The sequence below is a fragment of the Ipomoea triloba genome, chromosome 5, assembly GCF_003576645.1.
Source record: "Ipomoea triloba cultivar NCNSP0323 chromosome 5, ASM357664v1".
NCBI classification, from domain to species: Eukaryota; Viridiplantae; Streptophyta; class Magnoliopsida; order Solanales; family Convolvulaceae; genus Ipomoea; species Ipomoea triloba.
In genome coordinates, this window is record NC_044920.1 from 28636373 (window position 1) to 28657528 (window position 21156).

Genomic DNA, 21156 nt, shown 5'->3' on the forward strand with positions numbered 1-21156 from the left:
GTTTTCCTTACAGTAAAATTAATCTTATTTGTGACCGTTTAAACTTCACAAGTTTTAAAGTAACTGCGTTTCCATACAAAATTTGTCACATTATGTAACAACAATTCATGATAATTGTAAAGCAAGCAACTTTTTTCATGAGTTGATATCAATATCATTGTCCTTTCCACTGGATAAGAGATCAATGGATAAAGAGTAAATTCCAGATTTGATTCAGGCCAATAAACACAACTAAACCTCACTCATAATTCCAGCCTATTAAATCACCCATAAATTTCAACCTCAAAATCAAGCACCTCAGCTTTTAGGGAGGGTGCCCCAAAAAAAAAAAACAAAACAAAACAAAAACAAAAACAAAAAACCTTTTTATAAACTCCAGAGCCATGAAAAGGCAATTTCACCATTGACAGTCTGATCTTTATGTCATTGTATACCTGATGGCCACTTACAGACCTGAAAATTTAGAATGATAAAACTCCACTAGCAAGCTTTATACATCACAGTATCACACACAACCCAAGCATTCACACCTAATCTAGGCTACTCCCAAATATACATACACATAGAAAATAATCTCAAGTCTAGCTATGCATATACTTTATTAACGAGCACTCAAGTGTATACACAAATCTGATAGAGGAAGCTCGTGACAGTAACTTATGTAATCACCCTGCTGTTGGATTATTTGTTTGATTCATTCATTCTTTGCATGTCGAGCAGAGGAATAAGCAGAAAGTGCTGATCCGGTCACGTTCATTGTATGTTTTGCAAGAGAGAAGCTCTTTGTCATTACCAGCCACACAGTAAAGAAGAATCCAATCCAACCTGGACCGCAAAGTAAAAAACAAATAAAAAATAAAAATCAGTCATCATACGTATGTCTACCTCCATTTACACTACTACCAATACATTAAGGTCAGCAATCTCCAGCTTCTTCAAGTACAAGAAACTCTACTAGATAGAACTCATAGAAGTTAAGATATACCCACACCGTAAAAATAAATTGTAATTCAGAATATCAAGTGAGGCAGAACTGCAGAAGTGCTGCATGACCACATAGTTTGCCGCACAGCAACATCGAGCACTAGGTTCACTCACTTTTCATTATCCTTTGACTTCACCCTCTCCTTCTCACCCTTTCCTCCGGCAACCCACTCCCAATTCTCTTTTACCCTAATGCAAATTTAATGATTATGTCATGGTTATTGCCTTATTGGTGACTGCCATCATCCTCATGCATTCACCAACATCAACACGAGAAATGAAAACTAGGAGCTATTTTTGCACTTCCACTAACATATTCTTCTCTGGCTTTACAATGGTGTTATAACCCTAACAGACTAACAAATACAAACTCGGAAATTTAGAATATCAAAAACTAGACAGAGCCATAAACATCAGAAATCAGAATAAAGGGGTCAAAAAGCTTACTGTAGAGGAAAACATTAGAATATAGCAGAAAATTGCCAAAAAACACAATATAGCAGAAAAAAGGTAATGAAGACTTGAAATCATCAACCTGTAGCTATGAAGGCCACAACTATTGCTGAAATTGTTGTAGTTGAAATGACAAATACTGCTAATGATAATGCCCCAATGTAAATGCCTGTTAAACAGGCAAAGAAAATAGCCAAGAATCCCCCTGCTGCTGCTAAAGACATGAGAAGAGAGACCACAATAGCATTGATAGTTGCCAGGACAAAGAAAACCATAAAAGTTAGCAATCCTGTCAATGCAAGAAGAGCAATAGTCCCGACCTGCAAAGTAAGCATGGATAAAAAGAGTACTGAGATAACCTTATTTTGGGTTACAGTACAATTGAACCCCCTCCCCCTTCCATCATTTTGAGCCACACTCTAAAGTTTACACAAAATTACAGAGAAACTACTAATCATAATGGAATTCTCAGAATCAAATAAAAAAAAAAAAAAATCTATAACCAATCAGACCATGAAGGCAAAGCATCATAGTTCAGATACAGGTTCACACAAGATTAATAATTAGTAGCTGATTAAACTCCAATTGTAGACTTCTATTTAACCAGATAAAAATCAACAACACCCGATTAACACATAGTTCAATATAAAAATAACTACGAACAAAACAAAACAAAAGTTAAAAGGAGGAATCCGAGATGAACTCACAGAAGCAACGAGAAGGGCACGAAATGGGCTGCCCTGGCGAGTCCAGGTGTAAACATTGCGAGCAGTATTTTGCGAAGCTTCACGAAGCAACGGGATGTTTTCGGAGAGGGAGACCTTGAGGCGGTGCAGAAGCGGGCCGGGTGTATCCGGATCCGAGAAGAAAACCGCCGCAGCAATACGATTCAGAAGGAGGCGAAGAGTGATCTCTGGTGCAGGAGGGGTCTGTTTAGGGTTTGTGAAATCGGAGGAGTCTTCACCGTCACCGATCGCCTCCGGTTCAACGTAGACGCCGTTAGAGCTGTCGGGCTCCGCCATCTGAGCCATTCAACAATGGAAGATTAACAGTGATGTTGAATCTTGAAAATACTGGGAATTGCTAAGGAAATCAGGCTTTTGTGAAAGTGATGTGAGAGGGCATCGGAGGCACGTGGCAGCAGCTGAGAAGGTGGAGGCATTGGCTTCATGTCGGCATTGTATTGAATACGGAATAGCTTCTTCTTTCAGATTCCGTCCCAATCACCATTTCACCGCTGAGATACGGAGTATTACTGAACAAAAAATCGTCAAATCGTCTTCTTCTCCCAAAAAATCGTCAAATCTCATATCCATAACCATAACCAGTCGCAACATAGACACGGTTCACTTCAAATCGAACCGATTACAATGCAATTGGGGCCGGATCCGAACCGTTCCGGTCCAATTTGCAAACTGATTTTTTTTTTTAGTTAAGAGTATGATTTTGATTAGATTTATTGATAAATCTGTTATTTTAAGAATGGGTGTATCATAAGATTGTGAGTTGTGCATTGATTAGGTATCATTGCTTATTATGTGAGGTTACATAGCATAGGACTATGTTAATATGTTATACATATTTGTGCACTCACAGAGTAAATGTTGTGGATTGCTAGTAGTAAATGTGTGTATTATGTGATAGTATGGCAGTTGTCAATTTTGTGTGTGTTGCGGTGGTTGCTACGACTTGTAGTTGTAGTATTTGTGCATCGGTGTTATAGTACTAGTGCAACGGTATTGTAATTGTGGTGCATTATAGTGCAGTTAGGGTTTTTCTTGAAGTAGAGTATTGTATTTTACTTATAGGCGTATGTGTTAATATTAGTAATTAAAAATAATTGCATGCATGTTTTCATCAATATTGTTAGAGAATAAACAAGTTTTGGAAATCTAGTGCGTTTACTAACAGGAAATTTTCTCTAATTTTCTGGAAATTTTGAAAATTGAAAAACAGAAAACATGTTTACTATCACAGTTTTCATTTTGAAATCAGGAATAATTTTTCAGTTTTCTATAATTTTCCAGTTTTCTAGAAAACTGAAACACTATAACATAAATGGAAAACAGAATCATATATAATCTATTAGACTATATGTCATTATAACCATATTCTCACAATTATCTACTTACATATTTATTCATTACTATGATTACATTTATTATCGTCTTCTTTTACTTATCATTATCTTCTATCTTTTCTATTTACATTATTTATTTAAACATAACTTATTTGATTATGCTTAAAATTATACATCATTCACATTATGTAAATTAAAAATTGAGATCTATACCACGCTTTATATTTTGATTGAACTCAATTGATTATTGGTTTTGGTCCAGATATCAGATATCGAAATTTCACACATATATTACTATATTAGAATTCAAAATAAAAATTATATATTACATACATGTCATTCAAATGAATATATCCAAACATATTTTAAATATTAGCTCAAAAAATATTAATATTATCTAAACTAAATTTTGTGTGAACTTAATAGGTTATTGGTTCAAATATTTTTATTTATGTTATATACATATATAAATTTGGTCCGGATATCAAATGTAATTTTTTTTATTACATATATTGGACTTCAAAGAAATATATATATATATATATATATATATATATATATATATATATATATATATATATATATATATATATATATATATATTTATTTATTTATTTATTTATTTATTCTATTTAAACCAAATATATTTTAAAATATTTTAAATATAAGGTCTAAAAATAACTCCAAATTAAACTTATTGTTATTTTTATAACGTTAATTTTAAAAAATAAGTGTTAGTAAACAAGTTTTCTAAACAGAAAATAGAGAATGAAAAACAGATGATGAAAACTGAAAAATTGAAAAACAGAAAACAGAAAACAGTTTTCTGTTAGTAAACAGACCCATGCGGATGAAGTGTTTTCCTTTTTTAATTTGAGGGGGTTGGTTATTGTTTGGAATACTAATTTGCCATTTGACAACTATTCTTTACTATTTTATCATTCTAATTTACTTAATCTAAGTAGATTTGTTGATTTAATCACAACCGTGCATCATTTGTTTTTAATCGTCCAAATTAAACTACACGTTTTAACATGGAGAGTGATTCTCATAGAAATATAGAATCATAGGAGCTCGGAGCTTCCACACACACAATAGTACTAATAATAACAATAATTTATACATTACAAAAAAAATATTATGATAATTCAAGAATAATCTAATACCAGACTCTTCAATAAATTACTATTTCCTTATAAAGGAAATATCTTATTCTCTATAATACTATTTTGGATAATAAAATGACTTGCCAAAATAATCACGAGATCATATTAAAATGTCTTATTAATTGACAAAATAGGTCAAACTTGCTGTTAGTGTTACTTAACAAATTGAGTGCAATTCGGTCAACAAAAATTTATATGCAACCTTTTATAGATAATGTACAATTTTTTTGTGGAAAAGAAGAGTAAACATAAACTATTTGAATAAAAAATATAAACAATTAATCGAAATTAATTAAGTTAATAAAATATAAAAGTACCAACCAGAAGGCTTTTAGCGGAAACTTGTCACACACCCAAAAGAGAGAAACAACTCATATTTTCTACCCAAATTTGTATTTTTTTTTAATAATTGATTTCCTTTGCGACTATATTCGGCCTTGATTATTTCTCATAGCTAAGAGTTTTTCTAAATTAATACATGGGCCAAAGTTGTTTTCTTTCTCTGATGGGCTTCATTCATTTTCCAAACTTATTATATAAAGGTCTCATTCTGGATTTCTTCTTCCTTTCTTATCATATAAAAATTAAAAATAGATGGACACTAGTGTGGAATTATGACTTTGAACATATCTGCAAATGAATCAAGGATAGGATCACTCTAAATTTGAACAACCTTTTATGTCAAATTTTCACCCTTAGGTATTGGCTGGTGTTAACTGCTAACTAGCTTGACCATGACCATGCACACAAAGGAACTTTGATGTATCAACTACACCAACTTTTACTATGTTAAACCGAGTGTTTTAATAGTAAGTCGGTTGTTTATTAATGAGTTTCTTTTGTTTCATGGGTGTGTTAAGAAAAGAATAGAGTTTGAAGATAGGGTGATATTGGAGTATGAAGCAATTAAAATTTTGGCATTATTTTTTGAGTTGTCAATCTATGTGGAAAGCTGTTTGAGATTTGTCTTGAATCAATTTACTATGAGTAGTATAGTCAATGAAATTTGTAAGATCCATGCGGCCATGCCTCCATTTATGGCTTTGTCAAAAAGAAGCACTTTTTACATATGCTCAGGCGTGGCAGCCTTCTCTTTGTAGGTCAAAATTTTTTTCTTAATTAAATTTTTGCAGCCTTTTTGGCTATTATAGTACGTAATTTACTCTAGGAGCTGAAAGTATAGTAGTGAGAAAAAACAGTGTTTTTCTCCCTTTCTTTCACCTTGTTTTTTACCCTCCATTTTCTTAATACTCATTTCTTTCAATTTGTGTTTTAAATAGGGGATTTGCGATCATTTTTACCCTACAATTTATCTCCTAATAATTTAGAACTTTTAAGAGGTGGAGCTCATTTACTCTACTGTGCTGCTTCAAATCTCAATCTTTTTTCACTACTAGGCTTCTCTTTCACTAGCAAAATCCCACTGTTTATGTAATTATGATATTTTTAAATGATCAATCCTCAACTTTTAGATTGAGAATGTTATTAAAAGTACTTTCTAAATTTAATTGTGTGGAGTTCTTTGGGTCTTTTATCCAAAATTACTTCGAAAGGCACAGGAGCTGGCCCAAGGAGAATTGTCGCTTTGAGAATTGAACCCGAGTTTTCTCGAAATTCCTCTCCACAAAGAGAGCTCACTTGCCACTTGAGCTACCACATTGAGTTAGGATTGTGTTGAGTTTGTTATACAAGAACTGTACCCTAACAATATATATATATATATATATATATATATATATAATTGGCATATGACAACTAATTAAGAAGTATTTAATCACTTTGAAAACATATTAGTAATACTGAAGTGGATACTCAATCCATGATGGATAGGATAGGTGATAAATGTTTAAAATTTTCAACTTGAGGTAATCTGAAGTCTGAATGAACTAACCTATTATTATTTTTACAATATTTTTGTCATAACAATTTTAATAAATAAACAAATAACAAATGTAATAATTGAAATTTGAAATTGAGTCACTAGATTACAACACTCTTTAATGAGTAAGGACAAATTATGCTGAAATGACTAGAGATTTCATGATGAGTATTCAAATATTAGAAAAATTAGTCCTCATTAAGAGGACTGACGAAGACATTCATTCTCTACCCATGCCGAGGTTGAGAGAATTTAATTGTGACACGTACCCCCATGGACTGTCCTTTTATTATATTAAATCTAAACCTACACTTTTGTTCAATTGTTATACCATGTACCACGATTGATATTTCACCGTAAATCTTGATACATTCAATTAACATATTGTGTACTTATAGTTAACAGTTTCTGTACATGTAAACAAATAATTTGATAACTGCTAACACATATTACTGCTGGTACATAATGTGTCAATTATAGATACATAATCTGAATGTTATTTTTGGATTAGGATTTACAATGCACGGTAGATCATGATCCGCTTTTGTTATGATTACTATTATACATATTTTCGACTATGCGCACAAAATCTATTGAAGCTTGATCTTATTACCTTTTCATTAGGAGAGTCTTTACATATCACTTGACCATAAGCTCATGGGCAAACCTGCCAGATTTAATTTTTAGTTTTAACATTGAGGCTTAATTAGTTGGATAATTTTTAAATATATAAAATTTTAATGTTAATGATTAACATGCAAAACAAGACTGTCCACTAGCAGGGCATGGTTTCCAGATTTACGACACAAAATTATTAGCTTTGCTTTTTCAGTAAAAAGCCTGGAAATTATTGTGGGTAGATGAAAAGCACTGTAATTAATAAATGCCAGCCCTATGCATGGGGTATGGGCTATGGTTAATGTTAATCATAGCTAAAAAAAAAAAGTTAACAGTATTTAATGTTTCAAATGTAATTACGGAGTATTTATTATCAATTTCATTAATTTCCATAAGATTCGGGAACTAAAAAACAATTAATACTCCGTATCTCCTAATAGATTTGTTCCGTTGTTATTATATTTTATTGAAACTCTTTTTAAAAGTAATTAGACAGTTTAATAAGAGCCAATTGTCTATTGGTACCCGGTTGCACCTACATATGAAAGGGGTGGGTCCGAGCTTAGTAATTTAAGTTGCATGTAATGACTCAATCTTCAATAGGTTAAGAAAGTATGGATGAACAGATACTACAATTTAACAAAGTCAGTACTGCTTAAAGAAAATATTCCGTAGTAATTTAATTTATTATCTTAAACGAGCCCTAGCACGTCCTGCAAGTCCTCGTACGTTCTTCATTCCATTTACACACTTTCTCCATAAAGTTTCCTTACTTTTATCAAGAAGGAAAAAAATCTTGTAGAACAACTTTTACAAGTCCTATCATTTTCTTTGGTCATCCCAATTAACTAAGTTACGTGTACTCTGCTATCAAGTTTGATACCTCTTCATGCAACTATTGGCATTATTATTATTATCACTTTGATCATTTTGCCTTTTATTGGACCAAATTTAATAAAATTATTCCATATAATAAATGAATTTCATAAGTACTACGTATATTAATGGCAATCTCATATCTTTCACTTTTGGGCGTTAGACTAATAAATTATTTATACAATATACAAGTCAAATTCACAAGTTTAAACAATCTGATAAATAAGGAAGGGAAGAATAACATGCAAGTTGCTCGACTTATCTAAGAGTAAGAGCTACTACGCATTTGGTAAGAAATAAATTCACCGAAAGAATAAGATTAGAATAAAGTACGTAACAATTCAAATCACATTGTTTGTTAAGGAGGAATAGAATTACTGACAATGAGAAGGGAATAAGTGATATAAAAACTAAAATGTTATTATATAGTAATAATAATACTAACAATCAAGGGCATTTAGTCATTATCATATTTTTCCCTTTCCATGTTGGGGTGTTTGGTAGGATGGAATTGTAATTTCCTTCTTAGTTTCCTACCAAACTCCACGGAATTGCAATTCCATATATGATTTGGTTAGAGGGAATTGCAATTCCCTCCAACCATGGAATTGTAATTCAATAGTGAATTACTATTTTTTCTTTCTTGTCCTTATTATGTTATTATCATTATACAAGGGCGCCAAGTACTTTATGCTCAGATGACATATAGTAACTCTCGTATATGAGAGGTCATGATCGAGCCTCAGTGGAGGCTAATTATATTATAAATGACCGAATTGCGACTACGTCCAACCAAACAGCCCAAGAATTCATCAACCTTCATCTCCCATTAGTTTGCCCTCCCATCTACCCCTAACCCTAGTTATGGGGATCTACTTATACAAGTTAAACTCCTACAAAGAGATTACAATCATACAAAGGTAATTGATTCTTGGAGTTAGAGTTATAGAAGAAATTAAAACTCCCTAATGATCAAATTTAATTAGCTTATTAGGGAGAAAATTAGGCCATTATCCCTAAAGATATATAGAATAATGATAAGGAAGAATAAGAAATTAGGGTTAGCAGAATGGGTAGGACCACAGCTACAGAGTAAATGAGTATAGTTTTGGCTTTGTGTGTTCACATCAAAGGATAAAAGTGACACAGGTGTTGTATTTCACTTGTATATATTTGCCATCTGACAATACATTATATTGCCTTGTCGATTAATTATTAGGAGCTCATCATTTCCAGACAATAAGCCTTCAATTCCGACCCCACTTCTTCTTCTTCCTTCTGGAATTTTGTAGACCCATAATTCTTCTTCTTCATCTTCAGTAATGCAACCTAGCTAGCTAGCTGCATATCCAAAATATTCATATCTCATAATTAGATTTTAAAATTTTCTGATTTAACAATCAATTTACATATTACAGTCTCATGTCAAGTAAATTTTTATTGTTGAAAATAAATTTATTTTAAAAAATTGTGTATTTGTATGTTGACAAAACTTTGAATTATTTAATATGAATTACTCGTGTTAGAGTAGGGGTTATAGATTGGTGGCAATTGAAAGCGATTCTTTGGTCACTGTTGAGAAGACATTTGATGGTGAAAATGAGAAGGATCCTTACTTAAATGGACGTAGTACTAATAAGAGTTATTCAATAGTTAGTTAGACAATATTGTAAGTGTCATATTAAGTATGTACGTGTAATTATATTATCCGTACTTTTGCTAAAAATTGAATGATGCTACGTGTAGGGATTGAATGATCTAAATGCTTCTCCAAGTGGATTGAGAGTATCTTTATTGTTAACAATATTATTAGACCGACATGTACATAAAAAAAATTGTGAATTTAAACCAAAGAATTATCAACTTTGTCATCTTGAAAATCCAATATATATCTCCTAACATAAAGTTAATAAATTGATAATTTCTAGAAGTAGTTCTAATCATAATATTGGAGTATCTTTGATACAACATTGTACGGATGAGACACCCTTTGAGCGGTGTAAGCTCTTGCTAGTTGAGAAGAGAGTAAGAATATTGAGACTCCGCATTAAGTACTAATTAAGGATACTACAAGAGTACAAGACAAGATTTAAAAGCCAATTAAGATACTACTAGATACCATATAGTAGTCTAAGCTCTTTCTTGTTGAGTACCAAGGATACTACTAGACACGATTTAAAAGATGCAAAAGATTGTTGGAGATAAAAGTAAAGTGTTATTGTTAGCTAGTAATAATTGTTGTATAGATTTTGATGATGTTACTGATTGTATATTAGGAACTTAGACTTTGCATTCGTTTGTATATTATACATGAGAGTAACTATCTTATTCGGCATAGGTGTTGCTTTCGGTAGACATAATCCAATAGACATCTCTCAGTATATATAGGAAGGTTAAATGGTAGACTTAGGTCATATGTTGTAAAGGCCTTTCGGTAAATGTCTTTATCACCTAACACACCTTTGTCAAGGTCATTCGGTAAAGAAGTATGGAGCTTATGTGGCCGGAATGTCTTTTCTCCTTTCTTGATTAGAGATGTTGGACACACTCTCCAAGGACATCTGACACCAAGATATCTTCTAACAATGGGCAAGCCTTCGCACACAGCAGTTAATGCCGTGCTCAAAAAGGAGAAAGGTTTTACACAAAGGTCAATAGTGGATTGGCTGAACCACTATAAAAATTGTTGACTTTCACTCTTTCTCTCTACTATTTATATTGCAATACTCCAAGCTCAAACACACACCTCCACGTTAAACCAAAATGCTACAAAATCTTTAAGACAATTTTTACGGGACTTTCACATCACACTCAAAACTTACATTAATATTTTAAATAAGATTTTTAAATCGCGAGATAGTCCCCCACAACGGTTCTAGACTTTCTTCTTGTCAAAGGGAAATATGTATTACCTAGTGGATATAGGTTTACATCATAAAAGGAGGAGATCAATGTCAACTTTTGGACACCTAGTGAGCACCAACGATCAAATATATATTGATTCGAATCCAGTAAAAAGGCACTCCATACTCTATTGACTATAAATAGAGCACTCCTCACCTAGAAGAAAAAACAAAGTTTGGGCATCAAACTCTGAAATTTTTGAGAGAAAAGCAAAGAGCAACATCAAACAGTTCTAAGTGTTCAAGAATTATCTCGATTCAATCAAACTTATTTTTTCAAAAGATCGACAAAAACTCCAATGATTTGATAAAAGGTTTGAGATCGACCACTTAATGTGACTTCGTCAAGATCATGTAGTGAGGTAATCTAGGTAGTGAAGAACCGACGATTTCGTATTCAAGCTTGTTTAAAGGACTATCAAGGAGATAGTGAGTGGGTAGCACACCATCTTTGTGTTCAAGTTGTGTGAAGGACTTCATTGAGAACTTTGAAGTTGTAACAATACTTATGAATAATTTGTCCCTTATCTCTTTTCAAAAAATAAAAATAAAAAAATTTGTCCCTTATCGCACTCTAACGATATTTTCAGCTAGGGCATTAGAATAATTTGTAAACAATTGTTGTGTCCTTCACTTTTGAGATCGAGAGATAAATATTTTTGAGTTGAGACTAAACTTTTATAAAAAGAAGAAAAAGAAAGAAATGTAGAAGCTAGAAGGAAGGGTAAAAGACATGATCATATATGCACCATTAAATAATTAAATTTGGTAGATGGTCAACTAACTAACTTCACTTTTTGTTAGTATGTACGAATGTAGCAAAGTCATCCTATCGCAGCAGCTTTTCACTAATAAATACCAATGAAAAGAAAGCTAATTTCTCAAGGGGATCGGAGTGGCTAAAAAGTAAAAACCCAGCTACTCAACAAGATGATAGGCTTAATCAATAGCATGCAATAATGCAAATGTCATAAACTGAGAATACAAGAAAAAGACAATGCTCAAAAAGCCAAGCTAATTAAGAGCAAGCTAAGCAGTCAAATTTTAGGACGTGTTTTTACAGACCCAACTACATACAAAAGAGAATTCATACATTTTTCTTTACAATGAGATTAGTTTTTTTTTTTTTTTTTTTTTTTTTTGAATCAATGAGATTAGTTAGGACATGTGATATAAGTAATGCTTTTTGAGAGTATACTTAATCATTGTTTTTTTTTAAAAAAATTTTTAAATATAAAATTAAATTCTATTTTTATAACATATCTTTTATTTAATGGCAACATTTGAGATAATTGTTCCTACCGTTCTCGAAGCACGTGTTTAATTGTATGACAATAATGTTGCATTTAGGGTAAGGTAGTACACTTTTCCAACCACTACAATCTTACTATTTTTGCTTTAACCACTCCAATTCTAAAACTATTAAAAATACTTTAAATTCTTATAATAACATTAAAAAAAAAAAAACATACGGAGTATTATTTAATACAATACTTTATGCAAAATTTTGATATAACTAGCCTTTCCTATTAAGTATAAAACCCCCATTTTATAATCTCACTTTCTATCCATCCAAAATGCAACATAGGCTGTGTTTGGTAGAGCTTATTTAGGAGCTTATAGCTTATTTTAAGCTACTAATAAGCTATAAGCTTTGTTTGGTAATGCTCTCAAAATAAGCTAGTAACTTAAAATAAGAGCTTATTTTGAAACGCTACTTCAGGTAGCTTTTCAAAAATAAGCTAGTAGCTTCTTAACTTTTTTCCATTTTTATCCTTATTATTTTAAATAAATGACATCATTTATCCCTCCCAATTAAAACTCTTTTGACATTTTTTCTTCAATATGTTTCGTTGTAATTTTAATTTGATATTTGTGTTTGAACAATAATTTTTGTATGAACTAATTTTATGAATTATAAATGTTTTTTTTACTTTATATATTTTTAAATATATGTTCTTACTTTATATTTTATTAAATTATATTGATTTCATTATTTTATATTTTAATATGTAAACAAACATATTTAAATTTAAAATTATTTAACTTTTATGTAGATGTCCTTTTTAGTCTTTTTACATTTATCAACTTATTAAAAAGCTAATTTTACCAAACACTTTTAAACATAACAACTAGCTTAACAGCTATTCAGATTTCAGCTTCGAGCTTGTAGCTTTTCAGCTTTCAGCTACTTTTAAGCTTTCAGCTACCATTTCAGCTAGGTTTGCCAAACATAGCCATAGGCTGTGTTTGACAGAGCTTATTTAGGAGCTTATAGCTTATTTTAAGCTACTAATAAGCTATAAGCTTTGTTTGGTAATGCTCTCAAAATAAGCTAGTAACTTAAAATAAGAGCTTATTTTGAAACGCTACTTCAGGTAGCTTTTCAAAAATAAGCTAGTAGCTTCTTAACTTTTTTCCATTTTTATCCTTATTATTTTAAATAAATGACATCATTTATCCCTCCCAATTAAAACTCTTTTGACATTTTTTCTTCAATATGTTTCGTTGTAATTTTAATTTGATATTTGTGTTTGAACAATAATTTTTGTATGAACTAATTTTATGAATTATAAATGTTTTTTTTACTTTATATATTTTTAAATATATGTTCTTACTTTATATTTTATTAAATTATATTGATTTCATTATTTTATATTTTAATATGTAAACAAACATATTTAAATTTAAAATTATTTAACTTTTATGTAGATGTCCTTTTTAGTCTTTTTACATTTATCAACTTATTAAAAAGCTAATTTTACCAAACACTTTTAAACATAACAACTAGCTTAACAGCTATTCAGATTTCAGCTTCGAGCTTGTAGCTTTTCAGCTTTCAGCTACTTTTAAGCTTTCAGCTACCATTTCAGCTAGGTTTGCCAAACATAGCCATAGGCTGTGTTTGACAGAGCTTATTTAGGAGCTTATAGCTTATTTTAAGCTACTAATAAGCTATAAGCTTTGTTTGGTAATGCTCTCAAAATAAGCTAGTAGCTTAAAATAACAGCTTATTTTGAAACGCTACTTCAGATAACTTTTCAAAAATAAGCTAGTAGCTTCTTAACATTTTTCCATCTTTATCCTTATTATTTTATATAAATGACATCATTTATCCCTCCCAATTAAAACTCTTTTGACCTTTTTTCTTTGTAATTTTAAATTGATATTTATGTTTGAACAATAATTTTTGTATGAACTAATTTTATAAACTATAAACATCTTGTTTTACTCTATATATTTTCAAATATATGTTCTTACTTTATATTTTATTAAATTATATTAATTTCATTATTTTATATTTTAATATGTAAACAAACCTATTTAAATTTAAAACTATTTAACTTTTATGAAGATGCCCTTTTTAGTTTTTTTTTTTACATTTATCAACTTATCAAAAAGCTAATTTTACCAAACACTTTTAAGCATAACAGCTAGCTTAAAAGTGTTTGGTAAAATTAGCTTTTTGATAGGCTGATAAATGTAAAAAGACTAAAAATGACATATTCATACAATTTAAATAATTTTAAAATTAAATAGGTTTGTTTATATATTAAAATATAAAATAATAAAATCAATATATTTAAATAAAATATAAAGTAAGAACATATATTTGAAAATATATATACTAAAAAAATGATTATAATTCATAATATTAGTTCATACAAAAATTAATGTTCAAACGCAAATGGCAAACTGAAATTATAACAAAACATAATGAAAAGAATGTCATTTATTTAAAATAATAAGGATAAAGATGGAAAAAAAGTTAAAAAGCTACTATCTTATTTTTGAAAAGCTACCTCAAGTAGCGTTTCAAAATAAGCTCTTATTTTAAGCTACTAGCTTATTTTGAGAACATTATCAAACGGAACTTATACTTTATTAGTAGCTTAAAATAAGCTATAAGCTCTGCCAAACAGAGCCAAAATAAGATATATAATATGCTAAAATAAAATTAATAAATAATAAAATTACTAAAATACCCTTAAAATATTTTTTTTTAATGAATTTCAATGTGAAAATCGAAAAACAACACCACAACCATCATTCTTAGCCGTAATAAAGTGAGAATAATGAGCAACTACTACTTCGTCCTGACCAAAAGTGAAGACCATTAATTAACCAAACATTTTATATGGTTTTAGAACAATTAATGATCATATTAAGCATATTAATTTTTTAAAAATATAATTAGTTTCTCTTAATTTCCCTCTCTCTTTTAATGATTTAGGATTCAAAATTATAATTAATTCGATCTCCTTGTTGAGAGTATTGAGGATTATGTCAAGATGACACTTACAGTTAGTATTAATATTGTCGAGTGGGACACTGGTCAATAGTAGGTAGATTTAGGGCTTTCTTTATCTTGAACTCGAATGGATATTCATTCCTTTGTAATTAAGATATTGGCCGGGTGAAGGCTCGGGGGTTCAAACCGAACATGATATTATCAAAACGTGACGCTAGTTGCTACGCAAATAAAATTATATATATTCACTACTAATTATAACATTTGATGTAGTGGTGAACGTTTGATCATGAAAATATGCATACAATATAGTTAAAGTTGACATATCGGGACAAAGATTGTTGGACCGAGGCTTTGAAGACAAAGTTTAATACCATCTCATTTATTGGTGACATAATGCTTTAAAAAAAATAGTTTTTTTTCATAATTTTTAATTGTGGTATTTATTTTTTTTTTTTTTTGTGAAATCTCAAAATTCATTAATTATTAGGAGCTAATTAAACAATTGTAATAAACTGCCAAGTACCTTGTACTCAAATAGTATGTAGTAACTCTCCCATATATGAGGTTTTGAGATCGAGTCTCAGTGGAGGCAAATTGACTCTTTATGCTTTAACAGCTCTTGTGCCTTCCATAGTGAGTAATAAGTAGTCTGGTAGACTTGGACCGTTAAACGATAGATAAAGACTCGAAATACGTTGTGGTTATTTTTTTATTTTTTTTTTAAGGGAAAAAAAAAAGCGGTAATAAATAGCTAGCGGCAGCTCTTTTTTGAAACGAAGGCTAAAAATGGGAAAAGGAGAAAGTTTTAAAGTTTTACTACTTTTGACTGAACAATACACGCTGCATTCAATTTTGGCGATAGCGAACACACAAACTTCAGTAGACCATTGCTACAACTTTGCAGCTTTTCCCCCCAATCCAAAACCCACCTAAAACAAGAGAGGCATTCGAATCTCTGATCTTTACAATTACATAAATCTGGCATTATAATTAACATATTCCTAATTCTCACATCAAAATTTCTTATATTTGAATATGGGTCGGCACATTATGCACATCAGGCTTGCTTTAATACTAATTATTTGATTACTGGTATGTCAAAAGTTATAACTAATAGTGAATGTATACCATTATTTCCTTATAAAATATACCTTGCTTAGCTGTCAACACTATATTTCGATGATAGGATGTGAGGTTCAGTTCTCCAAGTTGCCGTCCAACATTAATTACTGCATAGTAATAATTAATAACACCTTGAGTCACATTTGAGTGAGACCGTCACACCGTGAGACGGGTCAGGTCGGGCCGGGTTAAGATGCAAATGTAATACTTATACGCACAAATGTCATACTTATATGCTAAAATGTAATACTAATCAGGAATAAAAATTTTGTTAATACTAATCAGGAATAAAAATTTTGTTACTTATAAGGGTAAATGTAATACTTTTAAGGAAAATACAATACTTTTACATTTCTATTTAAAAGTATTACTGGTACATTTTTCCTAAAAAATATTATATTTTCTCCTATAAGTAAGGGCACTTGTCAACATTACTTATTATGAAAAAATGTATTACTTTTTCTCTTATAAGTAACAAAAATTGTATTCTTGATTAGTATTATATTTGAGCATTAAGTATGACATTTGCACATATAATAAGTATGATATTTGTATGTTGCTTTGATCCGACCCGACCCGTCTCACGAATAAGGATCCGTGAGACGGTCCCACTAACCCTTATTATTATTATTATTATTATTATTATTATTATTATTATTATTATTATTATTATTATTATTATTATTATTATTATTATTTTGTAATAATTGTGATAATATGTTTATTTAATTTGCTAATTTTTATTTAATTGTTTCTTCTAATTTTAATACTATGTTATTTTTATTTGTTTATTTTAAATTCTGCTTATATTATGTTGAGAAAAGAACCTTTTAAATCTTTCTTTTAGCCAGTTATTATTTATATTCTTAGTATGAAATATTCTATAATTTTATCAATTAAATATCACATTTAATTTTAAAAATTTATTAGTAGCAATATTTTTCGTGAAAATCCGTTGAATTATCTAATTATTTAAAAAAAAAAAAGTTGCAGGGCACATTATATGCTACTCCGTATGATTTATTGTTTTGACAAATACAAATTAGTCACACAATTTGATTTCAAAAACAAAATTAATTGTGCAAATTTAAAAAAAAATGCTATTCAACCTCAAAAATTTTCTCCTCCATGATATATACTTTTTCATTTAATGATTAGTCTTTGATAGTAAATTAGTATGGTCAACGAATTCATATATGACACTCAATCGCTATAAACTATATTGCCATGAGGGATTTTAATTTAAGAGGAAAAAAATTTGGAGCCTAATAAGACATTTTTCATAAAGAAAAATATAATGATTATTAAGAAACTAAAAAAACACTATTACAAAAAGGAATATGGGCATCGCCAGAGTTAAAAAATCTAGTTTATAGATCAAATGAGACAAAAGAGCATATTATTCTATAAGAACCAAAAAGAAAAAGAGAAAGAAAAAGAAAAAAAAATCAAAAGGGTAGCCAAGTAGATAAAACATAATTCTTGAATTAGAAGAATTTTTCTAATGCGATTACTTTTTGTGTGTCACAAATTTTACTGTGGACTACGGTCCAGAATGCATGGTGGTCCATGCATCAAAAAGACGTCGTTAAAGAAATGGCAGAAATGGTTGGTTCCATTTTGTGCCATTAAATCTGTGTGTATAACATATTCAGTTGCATTTTATATACACTGTATTTCCCTTTCAACACAACTACAGTTACTTTTCGATATAACTACAATTTCATTCGATATTATACACTCAAATATGTGAAAATGTTATTCAGTTTCCTTTCAATACAACTACATTTCATTTTGATATAACTACAATTTATTTGATAATTAAAAACAAATGTGAGGCAGTATCTTTTGCGATGAATTGTAGTTTCATTTACGGAGCACCGTTAAGACTCGACGGCAACCGTTTCTTTATTTAATGAAACGGCTGCGTTTTGGGACCATGGTCCACCGTATAATCATTGTCTGCGTGGTTGATTTAAAATAAACAAAATATGTTGAAACTATGAGAGCTAAAATACCCTCCACATCCAAGTTAGTCAAATTGTTAGACTATGTAATCATAAGGTTACATCTCAATGTGAGCGGCCTATTAACCTTGACAGCAAATTTCATTTATCATTTAGAAAATATACTCCATCTACTCCATTTCATTTGTTCTCCTTAACTTACTATTAATTGGTCAAATCCTGTAAAACAAACTCTTAATAGTACCGAGGAAATATAAAGTAAATCCAAACCCTATTGCTTCCGATCCTCAGCGAGAAAATATAAAAAGAAGAATAAAAAAGCTAACAGGTATGACCACATATTATCATATCTTAACTAGGACTAGCTGCAAGCCATGCTACCCAATCACTCCATCTATCTCTCCTCATCATCATCTTCTTCTTCTCCTAGGCTTAATTTCTTTTCCCAAGAAATCAGCCATGGCTGCACCACCACCAAAAGGAAACGAAAGCCTGCTGGAACTCCAGGTAGCTAGGTTAATCTCTTTTAATTTATTCCGATCCCGGCGGCCTAAAATTAAAAAAAGATTGGGTTTTGTTTTGAATTGTTGATAATAATATAATCTACGCAATTTTTAATCGCAGATCCTAATGCTCAAGTCATATATCTCTCCCCTGAGAAGTTACTGGAATCGGACCGGTACGTGTGCGAGACGTGCAACATGAGCTTCCACCGGGAGCAGAATCTGCAGATGCACCGGCGGCGGCACAAGGTGCCGTGGCAGCCGCAGAAGGCGGCGGCGAGGAGTACGGGTGAGGGGTGTTCGCCACCGCAAGAGGCGGCGCGTAAGCGGGTGTACGTTTGCCCGGAGCCGAGCTGCGTTCACCACGACCCGAGCCATGCGCTTGGGGACTTGGTGGGGATAAAAAAACACTTTCGGCGTAAACACTGTGACCACAAAGAATGGGTTTGCGATAAGTGCGGTAAAGCCTACGCCGTTCTCTCCGACTACAAAGCTCACCTCAAAACCTGCGGCACAAAAGGCCATTCCTGCGACTGCGGTCGCGTCTTTTCTAGGTTTGTTTCATCCCTTCTTAAAAAAAAACATAAAAAGCACAAGTTTCGAAGATAACTATGTTCCACAGACATCTAGGAATCAGCAGCAAAAATTGAAGCATGTACTCCATCTCAGCTAAAAGTCTAAGCTGATAGTTGAATTGTACATTTATGTTTATATTATATGCTCAACAGCAATAGCTTTTTGCTAGATTCAAGAAAACTTTAAGGAATCAATTCAAGGGTACATCTGATTTTGGGGGGTTTTAATTTGATTTGTATTATGATAGATTCTTTAATTTTTTTCATTTTAGGGTTGAAACTTTTATTGAGCATCAAGATTCATGCAAGCCCAAGAGTTTCAGAAGAGAAAGAGAAACTCCAAGCAAATCAGCCATCAACTTGAATTTGATGAGTTTAGAGCCAAGAATCCACAGAACTACTGCAGATTTCCATCAATATGGCAACAATAATAACAATATGATGATCATCAATACTTTCTCTCACCATCAGAAGCTTGAAGAACTGGAGTTATTTCCACCTTCAAACTCATCAAAATCCGCCATGATTGAAGACGAAGAGGACGCGTCGTTAGAGGCACTGAGACTGAAGTTTGAGGCGGAGGAGATGATGAAAGTGGCGAGGGAGAATAAGGCCATGGCTGAAGAGAGGAGAAAAGAAGCGAAGTATTTGATTGAACTGGCGAATCAAGAAATGGCTAAGGCCAGGAGGATCAGAGAACAAGTTTGGTTGGCTGATCTCACCACCTCTCATCTCCTCACAGATCACTGCTCCACATCATCTTCATCATCAGCCCAAATAAGATGCAATTCTTGCGCCAAACAACTTCAATAATCTCCTTATTCTATGTTTTTCAGCTAGCATTATATATTTAAGGTGAATATGGGTGCAAGAACAGTACCTACGTGTAATGTTTTTTTTTTTTTTTTTTGGTTGCATATTTTGTGAATCAATTAAGGCTGTCTTTTCTTAGACATAGTCATGTTGGTTTTCCTGTTCTAGGGATCTGCAGGCTTCGCTTGCTTTTCTTCCCTACTATATACATGCAGGTACCCTAATTTATCCCTTTCTGGAATAATATTTATATATTAATATATATTAGATGTTTACCAAGTTTTTGCATACAAATTTATACAGTATGACATATTTGTATTTGATTGTTAATTTCTCCTACTTCCAAACCAAGTTAATCAGCTTGCGTGCCTGAGCTTATTCTGAATTAGTCAGTATCCTAGTTAATCAAGTTAAACTCTGCGAGCTTGTGTGCTTGAGCTGATTCTGAATTAGTCGGTAAACTTTGCGAGCTTGAACTGATTTTGAATTAGTCGGTGGAAGGATACTGGATGTTATAAGAAAAAAAAAAATGAAGTTGGGTAAAATGTGCATGTATAATTTATCTACGTCCTCTTCTATTGAATCATGAATCAGTCAATGGACAACTACTAGTCGATTTCAATTGTCGCATAAAGAATATGAAACCATGCAGGTGCTCTGCTCACTGAGGCCTGGACCATTTTTTTTTCTCTGATCTTAAGATGACATTGAATATTCAAATTTAAAATTCAACTAATTTCAGACATGTACAAATTCAGTCCATTATTGTATGCATAATAATGCATGTCTCAAAAAAAAACAGGTAGTCAATTAAAAACATTAACTTAAAAGAAGAAAGGTTTAATTAGCTTAAATATGATTTCTAGGGTTCAAACTCATATATCTGTAAGTTTGAACTCCAAACCTAAGGGCCTCTCACGTCTTCAGTCCTAGCTAGAAATTTGTGAGAGGAGGTAAATGGT

The 21156-nt window shown here is 31.3% G+C and overlaps 2 protein-coding genes across 3 annotated transcripts; one reads left to right on the plus strand and one right to left on the minus strand.

Annotated features, from left to right (window-relative positions):
* Positions 1 to 346: 346 nt before the first annotated feature.
* LOC116018698 lies at positions 347 to 2740 on the minus strand. The gene is made up of 3 exons (XM_031258662.1): positions 2145 to 2740; positions 1520 to 1757; positions 347 to 825 (listed from the first exon to the last, which is right to left on the minus strand). The coding sequence occupies exons 1-3, from the start codon at positions 2466 to 2468 to the stop codon at positions 695 to 697; spliced, it is 693 nt and encodes a 230-aa protein (XP_031114522.1). The 5' UTR covers positions 2469 to 2740; the 3' UTR covers positions 347 to 694.
* Positions 2741 to 18675: 15935 nt separating this feature from the next.
* Positions 18676 to 20436, plus strand: LOC116021072 (zinc finger protein SHOOT GRAVITROPISM 5-like). 2 transcript variants are annotated; one of them, XM_031261680.1, is made up of 4 exons: positions 18676 to 18810; positions 18928 to 19360; positions 19654 to 20236; positions 20363 to 20436. In XM_031261680.1, exons 1-3 carry the CDS (start codon positions 18678 to 18680, stop codon positions 20192 to 20194), a joined length of 1107 nt encoding a protein of 368 aa, XP_031117540.1. In that variant the 5' UTR covers positions 18676 to 18677; the 3' UTR covers positions 20195 to 20236; positions 20363 to 20436. The 2 variants fall into 2 exon arrangements, with proteins under 2 accessions (XP_031117540.1, XP_031117539.1); XM_031261679.1 differs by having other exon boundaries at positions 19654 to 20435.
* The last annotated feature ends 720 nt before the right edge of the window (positions 20437 to 21156 follow it).

What these genes read in the sequence shown, in the direction of transcription:
- LOC116021072 (XM_031261680.1), top strand. Translation starts at nt 18,678, where the DNA reads ATGCTACCCAATCACTCCATCTATCTCTCCTCATCATCATCTTCTTCT. An exon ending in AAAGCCTGCTGGAACTCCAG is followed by an intron (nt 18,811 to 18,927) that starts GTAGCTAGGTTA and finishes TTTTAATCGCAG; the next exon opens with ATCCTAATGCTCAAGTCATA. An exon ending in TGCGGTCGCGTCTTTTCTAG is followed by an intron (nt 19,361 to 19,653) that starts GTTTGTTTCATC and finishes TTTTCATTTTAG; the next exon opens with GGTTGAAACTTTTATTGAGC.
- LOC116018698 (XM_031258662.1), bottom strand. Translation starts at nt 2,468, where the DNA reads ATGGCTCAGATGGCGGAGCCCGACAGCTCTAACGGCGTCTACGTTGAA. An exon ending in GTGCCCTTCTCGTTGCTTCT is followed by an intron (nt 1,758 to 2,144) that starts GTGAGTTCATCT and finishes CTTACTTTGCAG; the next exon opens with GTCGGGACTATTGCTCTTCT. An exon ending in TGTGGCCTTCATAGCTACAG is followed by an intron (nt 826 to 1,519) that starts GTTGATGATTTC and finishes TTTGCGGTCCAG; the next exon opens with GTTGGATTGGATTCTTCTTT.